Genomic DNA, 9,905 nt, shown 5'->3' with positions numbered 1-9,905 from the left:
GGGAGGCTCTGGGGGGAGGATGGGAACACTTGGAATGACTGAAGGTTCTTTGTTGTTCTTCTTCCTGTCTACACCCACCATGGGACATTCTAGAGTAAGGCCCGAGAACCTGGCTTGGAGAAGAGAGACACTCCCAGCTGCCATTCTTGGTGCGCAAAGGATCAAAAGATCCGGCACAGATATTTTGAGAGAGATGTGAGAAATACCCTCCCCACCCCCTTTTAATTTCTGTCCTTGAGAGAAGGCGGAAGTTTTACAAAGGCGAATCCAAATATCATGAGAATAAAGTCCCCCGAAGATGTGTGTAACTGTGCATGGGCAGCTCTGCTCTGTGAAGTATCGTGCAAGAAATCGCTCCAACCTTTCACGCACAAGAAGCTAGAACAGAAAACAATGTTCAGTCCTCTTGATGAATAGTGCAGTTGGTGGGTATGAGAGCCTACGAAGTACAAGAATCAACAAGAAAGGACAATAAAAGGTTTAGAGCCTCTGCCTTCAGCTCAGGTCATGATCCCAGGGCCCTGGGATGGAGCCTCGTATCGGGCTCTCTGCTCAGTGGGGAGCCTGCTTCCTCCTCTCTCCGCCAGCCTCTCCGCCTAATTGTGATCTCTCTCTCTCTCTGTCAAATAAATAAATAAAAATCTTTAAAAAAAAGAAAAAAGGAGGCTTGGGACTTTGCAGAGATGGACGACAGCGATACAGCGATGGTTGAGGGAAGCAGGAAGGAATCCCTACAGCTTGTTCGCCGAGCACTGCTTGTCCACAGAATGGAATGAACACCTTAACGATCACTTTACTTCACCCACCGGTTCCCACACACAGCAAGGTTTCACCCAAATTCATAAGCCTGCAAACGGCATAGGTCAAGCTGCTCCTCAGGAAAGCTTGCAAAGGTTTTCTCCCCACATCGCCATGTCTGGAGATCAGGAAAGACTTGCCCAGGAATAGACCTCGGATGAGTTAGTCTATCTCCGTTTCTTTTGGGGCGGTCAGGTGACACCAGGCTCTGGGCCATTAGCCAAAATATTCAAAAGTATTTCTCTAGCACAGGAGCCGGGAACGTCTTAAACTGTCAAGGGTCAGACTAGCCATGGCGGACCTTCTGTCCTCAAGCAGCCAGAACTCATCTGCACCGTATCGAGTGAGTTAACAGGCCAGCCTGGGCTAGGAAGTATGCAGCTCATGGGCTGGTGTGGTGCCACAGGGATCCCGGGACCTTTCTCACCCCTGCCTAACGGAAGAAGCCCTCTCTTGTGCACCACTGAATCCCTTCGCCCAGCAGGGTGCCTGGCCCAAAGAAGCCATAAGGAAACAAGATGGGCTCAGTGGCGGTGAGGGGGAGCCCGAATTTAACGAACGGGAAATAGTGTGGCGCAACCCTCAAGGGCCGCTGTACGCCCAGAACGCTCTCCATTCAGAGAACCAGTGACTGGACAAGGTGCCAAGAAGGGCTGCGAGTGCTGAGGACACAGCCGTGCCTCAGACTGAGGTTCTGTCGGGAGACGGCAGGCTTGCAACTGGCGGGAAAGGCAGTCGACCATCACAGACTGCACCTGGCGATGAGTTCCACCAGGGAAAGAAAACGGGGCCGCTGACAGTGAGGAGGGGCTGGACGGGGGCCTGGTCAGAAGATGGACTGAGAGAGTCCATTTCCCTCGTCCCAGACAAGCCAGGAAGGTGACAGCGGACCCAGAGTTCAGGGCCTCTATAAATCCCGCCTCGCCCGGGAAGAGCCCAGAGCCTGCGGGTCCAGAGCGGCTTTGAGCCTCGACCCACCCGGGGACAGAAGTGGGAACGCGCCTGGAGGGCAGAACGAAGCTCCGCGCTCCCCACAGCACCGCAGGGCGAGCGGCCCACCGCAGACCCCCCGGGTTCCACCTGCAGAGGTCAACCCGCTGGGCGGCCCGAATTCAAGAACGTCAGAACCACCGCGGCTTGACGCCCAGAGTCCGGGAGCCGGGGCTCGCGAGACCCAAACAAGCCCCACGTGGCAGGGGCGGGGCCGCCACGGGGACGTCACGGCGCGCGCGCGCGCGTGCGCGGGAGCGATCTCGCACCGGCGTACCCTTGTGGGGGCCGTAAAGCGCGGAAGGTCGCGGTCCCCGGCGTTCCCCGGAACTTTTTACTCCCTCTGCCCCGCCTCTTTCCCTTCCCCGTTCCCCGCGTTCTGGTGCCGGGAGCGCTCGCAACTGTTGTGGCTGCTGTCCCGCTGCCGCCGGGGTGGTGCTGACCGCGGAGCGCTCGGAGGCCCGTGAGGTAAGGAAACCGCGGCAGGGTCGCTCTGGCCTCCCTTCGCACGTCTCAGCGCCCCCTTTCCGCTCGGCTCTCCCTCGGGGCTGGTCCCGGCCGCCCTGCGTTTCGTGTCGCTTGCGCCGGGTGGCCTCAGGCCTCTGGCGGCCCGGGCCGAGAGGGATTCGCCTCATCTCTCCCAGCCTGTCGGCGGCTGTGCCCCGTTCGGCCGAGGTGGGCCGGGTCTCGGGGACTAGTGCCCGGCTGCCCCGGGGCCTACGCAGCGGCCCCTCAGGGGGCGTCCGCCGCCTCAGCCCGACGTCCAGAGCGCCGGCGGTGACCGCGCTTCGCGCTCCCGGCCTCGGGCTTGCAAGCCTCTAGCGCGGAGGAGGCCGGGCTCGCGGGTCTCCGTCTGCTGCGGGCGCAGTTGCTTTCCCGCCTGGAGACGTGCTGCGGTCCGCCTGCGCCTCACTAACTTGCAGGACTGCTGCAGAGTGCGGCAGCCAAGTTACCGGGGACAGTGTAGGCGCGGGGCAGTGAGCCGTCTTCGTGATGCGTGAGCACTCGGCACCGATGTGAAGGACATTGAGGTGGGATGCGGGCATCTTCAGGTGTCCTTTGTCGGTGTGTGTGAGCGTGGCGTACGGGGCTGCAGAGGGAAGGAGGTGGGGAGCCGCGCCCCAGGGCACACCTGGCCGGCACACCTGGCCGGCGCTGGCGGTTCGTATTGATTTCTTAAACTTGTCTGCTCACCAGGTGGCACTTGTTGAGAATTACACGGACACAAGACAGGCAGGGTCCGACTCTCCAGAGGCGGAGCCTGGGAGAGAAATGTCCTGGGGGGCTCTAGTGCTTAGGCAGGTGTGGGACCCGCTGTTGGCCGCTCTCCGGTCACCAGTCTTCGTTGTCCCCAGCGGCCCGTTTGTACACACGCTGTGACCGTACAGAGGAACGACTCAGAGGGACTTGGAGCTGCCCTCTTGCTCGTGTTGGTGTAAGCAGATGTGGGCATACCTAGTCCCGATATTGAGTTTGCTTGGCAGATAATTTTTCTTCTTAGTGGAAAACATTGTAGGGTCATCTTAGTTTTTTTAAAATATAATGTGTTTTGGGCGCCTGACTTGTTTAGTCGGAAGAGCATGTGAGTCCCGAATGGGGTGTGGAGAGTACTTAAATGAAACTTAAGATACGTATTTTTAGACACACACACACACACACATTTTAAATCCGGTTATCGCTTTTCTTTCCTTGTTTTTGACACCTTCGGTTTCTTGTCTAGTGACTTTCCCCTCTCTGCCGTCAAGCTTGGCCTTGGGTTTTGCTGCCAAACCTACTTGGATGCTCTGGCACCTGCCTTTCTTCGTTTGCATCTACTTTAAATCCTTTTTGGTTCTTGTTTGCCTCCACCACTCACTGATTCTTTGAAGGTCATGATGTACACAAGGTCACAAATCCTCTACTTGGTTCTCATCACCCTAGGCTTTTTTTTTTTTTTCCCCCTTCCTGGATCAGTCTAGGTTTCTAACATTGTTTATTTCATCTTGAACCTCATCTGTTAATACGTGTCTTCTGTGACATTTGCAATTCCTTTTATCCCGCCAAGGGATGTGTCTTGTGGTTCTGTCCTCACAGCTACCGCTTCTGTACTCGTCTGAAATTGTTTGATGGGTAGCAGGGAGTAAAGATTCTAGGATAGACTTTGTGGTGCCATCCTGACAGGGTCTTACTCCTGGCTCTGCCACTACTTGCATTAGAGAAACTTGGTCGAGTTCCTTCCCTCAGCCTCAGGTTCCCCAAGCAGTAAAAAAGTTTTAGTGCCTTATAGGGTTGTGAGTTTTAAGTCAGTTGTACACTTAATGCAGCATCTGGTAGATTGTAACTGCCTTTGAAAATATTCCCATTTTCTTTTAAAAATTCTTTCACGTGATTTTGGATATCCCCTCAAATCTGAGGGCCTAGCCTTGGGATCTCTGAGTCCTCATTGAACTCCTCCCTCCCCACCCCCGGTGTGTTCTCTCTTCTCATCCATTCAGCGACTTCTATTTCCTAGGTGCCTACGCTGAATGCTGGGAAAAGCATGATCAAGTTATATCATTGGTCCCAGCTCCCAGAGAGCTCCATGGTAATAGGACACTAAAAAGTACTACTTACTGAGTGCTTCTTAGGTCCAGTGGCCATGTTTTTCCTTCTAGTCTGATTGGGTGTTTGTAGCAGCTGTGTGAGGCAGGTTGTCCTTGCTCGCCTCATGGATGAGGAGCCCAAAGCACGGGGATGGAATAACTTGCTGCAAGTGGTAGAGCTAATGAGAGGTGGGCGGAGGCTTTCACACCCCCAGCTGTCTGCCTCTCTGTAAAGCCTACATTCTCAGCTGGGCTGTTGGGCTGTTTCCCTGATTGACGAACACGGTCCAGGAAGCTGTGCTGGGAGGAGCCCAGGGTGCGATGGGAGAACACACAAGGGCCCCCTGACCCAGTGCTGGGGGGAGAGGACTAATAAGATTTCAGGCTGAGAGCCTTGGTGGTTACCTTTGTTTGGGGGGTGGCGGGAGAGTGGCGGGAGCTATACTGTTTGGTTAGAGGAACAGTGTGCCCGGATCCTGGGGCAGAATCCTGTCCTGTTTGAGGAATTAGTTACAGAAGGTTCAGCCTGGCTCCAGAGAGAGCAGAGATAAGAAATGAGCCGGACAGTGAAGGGTCCTGCACTTCCTGCGAAGGAGATTGCCTTCTCCTGAGGGCATCAGAAAGTCACTGAAGAGTTTTAAGCAGGGGCGTGAAACAAGATTTTCATTTGAGAAGACTGGCTCAGGGTCCTGTGTCGGATTGTGGGGTGTGGGGAGAACGGGGTGCGGAAGCCCCGTCAGGAAGCTTCTGCGGTAATCTGAGCATGGGTGGCCGCCTGTACTCAGGTAGCCGCAGCAGCGGGGGTGGGAGAAGTCGGTCCACCTGAGGGAAATGAAGCTGTGGAATCCTTAGTCCTTGCAGGTTGGCTGCATAGAGGAGCCAAGAGAGGAGGAGCCCAGGGTAACGCCAGGGTTCTCGTATATGGGAGTCCCACTGGGGACACAGAAATGGAGAAGATTTGGAGATTGAGGAGGATGGGTTTCCCTGTTGGATGTGCCCATTTTGACCTCTGGGAGCCCAAGTGGACTTGCTGTTGTTCACTTGGAGGTGCAGACGCAAATGTTGGGGCCGCTGTGGGTTGGGCCCTCGGTCACGGTAGGCAGTGGAATCCCCCGGAGAGTAGGGGACCGAGGGGAGTAGCTGGTCCCAGAGCGCCGTGAGGGACATGGACTCGGAAAGATGGACAGGGCAGAGCAGCCAGCAAAGATGTGGCCAGGGTAGTAGGAGTCAGGATTAAACCAGGAAAGAGGGTGTGAGTAGAGGGAGCGATGGGCGACATGCGGTGCTTGAAGAGGACCTTATGAGGAGGGGGCCAGTGTTCCCAGAAGTTGGCAACATGAGCCTTCTTGGTGAGAGCAGCATTCCTAGCTCGGGGGGACAGAAGCCCAACGGCTTTGGGTTCGGGACAGACAGGAAATGGGGAGGGAAAGGGACAGATCATACAGGAAGCCCTTTCCTGAAGGTATTTTTCAAGTGAAAAGACAGGTTGTGAGTTCACATTAAGAGTCACTTCTGGCTCGGGACGCCTGGGTGGCTCAGTCAGTTAAGTGGCTGCCTTTGGCTCAGGTCAGGTCATGATCCCAGGGTCCTGGGACCCAGTCCCGCATTGGGACCTTTTCAAGGCAGGGAGCCTACTTCTTCCTCTGCCTGCCACTCTGCCTGCCACTCCCCCTGCCTGTGCGCGCGCTCTCTCTCTGATAAATAGATAAATAAAATCTTCAGAAAAGAGAGTCACCTCTGGCTTGACCGCCGGCAGACCGTGCAATCACTAAGGGACAAGGGAAGAAGGACACAGGCGGCGGCACTCGGGTGCAGAGCAGGGCAGCACACGGGACTGCTTATTTCGTATGATGGGAAATCATTGTTTTAAATTTTATTCATTTATTTGAGAGAGAGACTGCATGCATGTGCACATGTGCCTGTGAGTGGGGAAAGGGGCAGAGGGAGAGAGACTCCCGATACGGGGCTCGATCCCCTGACACTGAGACCATGACCTGGGCTGAAGCCAAGAGTCCGACACTCAACCAACTGAGCCACCCAGGCACCCTGATGGGAAATCATAATTGCCTTCTATGTTTGTGTTTTCCGCCAAGACCATATTTTGTATCATTTAGCATTTTTAAAGGAAAAATCGCTACTCAAAGACATTTATGGAGGCTATGTTTTGTTTCTTCAGTGGGTTGTGGAGGACTTGAGCATGTGAAAATGCTGAGGGTCAGGAGGGCACTGAAGGCACTGGAGGAGGAGTTGGGTTCACGGACCTGGGTTCCCGGGGAGGAGGGGGAGGGTTCCGGGGCTCTTGCGGGCGATGAACTTCGGACCCTCTGAGGGAAGGAGAGATGGTTGCAGATGCCAGTGGGATTGTCGGTGGTTTCAGGGGAGGAGATGAGCCGGGTTTCCTGCTTTGAAGGAAGAAAGAGAAGAGGTGGGGTCCGAGGTCTGGAGAGGTTCAGAAGCACAGAAGTTGGTGCTGTGGCCATGAGGTTGCAGGAAGAAGCTTCTCTCTTGAGACCGTTGGGCAGGCACCCGGGGTGCAAGGAGGCCTGGTGACTACCACCAGGTGGCCGAGTGATCGTCCCTGGTTGGATACCATTTGACTTGGGACACGGTGTAGGCCTTGCTCAGACTCTGTTCTGAGATGCTTGTGGTGGATGGGCGCCACACCTTGGCCTTGGGCGAGTCGGGCTGTTTGGGGCCCGCATGCTGCTGGGCATGCTCTCTGCCGGGGCTCTCCTCGGAAGTGCCCCCCGCACGCTGGTGACCCTGCCGTCCCCCGGCATGTCCCTCTGCAGTTTCCTGAACCTTGAACAGGCCTCTGCTTTGCTGGGAGAGTAGTTCTCCCAGGTGACCCGATCCCATACCCTTCTGCTTCTCTGTCTGATGATGCTGGTCACCTCGTAGCCACGTGTGCTTGGTCCCAGCCTGTGACACCTGAGGGTGCGGGATAAGCCAAGCCGGACGCACCCACCCCTGCATCTGGGAGGAGGCCTGCCGGTCCTTGAGTCTCCCTCCAGCCTGCGGCCTGTGCAGACACGGAGCGCGCCGTCCCTCGCCGCGGCTTTGGGTCCTCTCTCTCCTCTTCCAGGACCTCATTCTTTGTCACCACCTCTCCTTCCGGACCCACCTCTTTCCCTTTTCCCGGCCCTTCCCGCCAGCAGTGAAGCAGGCTTCAGGGCCCGTGCCTTTAGAGACCAAGAACCTTGTTCTGCTCCCGATCTTGCTGCTGGCTGGTGCTCTGCTCCCTTCAGAACAGCAAGTGAAGGAGCGGTCCTCACTCCCTCATCTCCTCGCTCGGGAGCTTGCTGTGGCCCCGGTTTCATCCCGAGCACTCCCCTGGGAATTTCTTTTTGGGGACACCAAGGACCTCTGCTGTCCCAGCAGACCCTTGTCCATCGTGCTGCACCCTCAGGCACCTTCCGTAGGGAACAGCTTCTTAAAGCCCTTTTCCTCTCTCGGCTTCTGTGACACCACAGCCCAGGCTTCGTTCTGCCTCGCCACAGCTCCTTCTCTGTCTCTTGAACCATGTCTGTTTGTCTGGATGCTGTCCGTCTCCCCAGCGCTCTGTCCTCTGCACGGTACTTCTTCCTCTTCCCAAGCTCTGCCTGCTGGGGAGCCTCAGGGTCCTTCTTGTTCCTCAGCATGCTGGGTCTCCAGATACCCGCGCTGTTCCTTGGCTTCAGGCCTGCATGTCTGGCTGCTGCTGGTCCTTTCCCCGTGGATGCCCGCCAGGCGTCTTGCGTTTAACCCGTAGGGTGGCTGTTGGCCTGCCTGCGCCCCTTCACAGCCTCCCTCCCGCTCACTCTCCTTCCCCACCTCCCTCCCCATCCCTAGCCCTTCACAGTGTGGTAAGTGGCATCAGTTGCTTAACCCAGAAACTCTGCCATCATCCATATTTCTCCCCTTGCCCCATTTTAACAACCCGTTCGTTGGCAACTCAGTTCTGTCATTTCGCGTCCAGAACAGTCCAGTTGCTCTGGACTCACTGCCCTGACTCCACTGCCACCATCCTGCTCTGAGTCTCCGTGCCTTCCCTCTAGGACTATGGCGGTCACTTCCCAGCCCTGCTTTTCCTCTTGTCCTCTAGTCCTCTCCCACGGTGGAGCCCGACTGGTCTTGGAAAAGCATATCCGATTATTTCATTCCCTGCTTCAATATTTTCCTTTGCACTTGTACTAGAATCCCAGCTCGTCACGATGGCATCCAAGGGCTGTGTGTCCTCGCTTTCTGCCTGCCTCTCCGGCCTTGTCGTGGGTCCCCTCCGCTGATCATGCTGTGGGCACATTGGCCTCCTTTCTGTGCTGGGACTTCTAAAGGTCTGCTCACCACCCCCCCCCCCCCAACTGGGGCCTTTGCACATGCTTGTGCCTCTGTCCCGAAGACGCAGCCCGCTGTTTCCTTGTCACCATCAGGTCTCTTTTCCAATGTCCCCTTGTTCCCTTCCGTCCTATTTGGCATATGACTTCAGTTATTCCAGCACGTTGGCTCTGCTCCTTGTTTGATCTGGGTATGGGCCGCCCCTGCCGTGGGCACCCTCACAGACACTCCGACGCCCCCTTGCGCTCTGTGTCTCTAATGAAAGTTGCATAAAGTTGTCGTCGTCCCCTGCTGTCTCTACAGCTGGCGAAGCATCTGGAACTGTGCAGGGCATCAGACGCTGGCAGAAAGCGTGGCTAGCTGGTCTCTGTCGCCTCCTCTCCCTTTCTCAGTAATCCTGAGCACGGAGTACGGGGGAATGAAATCTGGCTACTTTCTCCGTCTAGAGTGAATGTCGGGGACCTCCGCCATAGCCGAGTGAGAGCACACCCCCGAGCTGGCGACAGACGGGATGTTTTCCGGTTGCTGTCGGCGGTCCGAAGACAAAGGCCCGGCCGAGGATGGCGGAACTGGTCGTCAGGGAGGAGCGGCGCGTCGGCTGCCGAGGCGCATTCCGTCACCCTGCCCACCCAGGCGCAGGTGGTCATCTGCGGTGGCGGGATCATGGGCACGTCCGTGGCCTATCACCTCTCCAAGATGGGGTGGAAGGATATTGTCCTTTTGGAGCAGGGCAGGTAAGGAGCAGACGCACGCGGCGTGGGGCTGCGTTGCACCCACTGCTCGGGCTCCCCTCGTCCCCTCCCCTCCCAGTAACACGGGCCCAGCAGTAGCCAGGATGACTGGCACTAAGTAGCGGGAGAAGAGCCACAGAAAGGCTCCTGGACACGGTTTCGCGATGATTATGCCCATGTTCTTCGGCTCAGAGCGAGCTGTCCAGTTCCAGCACGGCAGGTCTCCTGAGAGGGCGCGCTTCATTTCAGGGTCACGGCGCACCTCGCCGTCTTGTCCTTTCCACTGTAGTCCACAGCAACACCAACCCTGTGGCTCGGGAGCTTCCTCCGTGAGCCGAGCTGGAAGAGGCTGCGGGTCTCTGCTCCTTTCCTTCACGGGCTCACGCACTCGAGTGCAGTGGTAAAGGGACGGAACAGTCTCGAAGGTCGCGCGGTGTGCCCGTGCGCCTCGGTCCAGGAGGCGTGTTGCGGAGTGGGGTCCCGGTAGAATGTCATGGATCCGGCGGGTGCC

General features: G+C 56.8%; 1 protein-coding gene across 1 annotated transcript in view; it reads left to right on the top strand.

Moving 5' to 3' along the window:
* Positions 1–2,118: 2,118 nt before the first annotated feature.
* Positions 2,119–9,905, top strand: part of PDPR (pyruvate dehydrogenase phosphatase regulatory subunit) — a 37,333-nt gene continuing 29,546 nt past the window's right edge. Inside the window, 2 exon segments of the mRNA XM_047712394.1 lie at positions 2,119–2,256; positions 9,110–9,397. Of these exon segments, the coding sequence (XP_047568350.1) occupies positions 9,327–9,397 (71 nt within the window). The 5' untranslated portion in view covers positions 2,119–2,256; positions 9,110–9,326.

This window comes from Lutra lutra, chromosome 17, assembly GCF_902655055.1.
Source record: "Lutra lutra chromosome 17, mLutLut1.2, whole genome shotgun sequence".
Taxonomy (NCBI): Eukaryota; Metazoa; Chordata; class Mammalia; order Carnivora; family Mustelidae; genus Lutra; species Lutra lutra.
The sequence above is the reverse complement of the archived record's forward strand: the minus strand, read 5'-3'. Positions and strand labels throughout refer to the sequence as shown.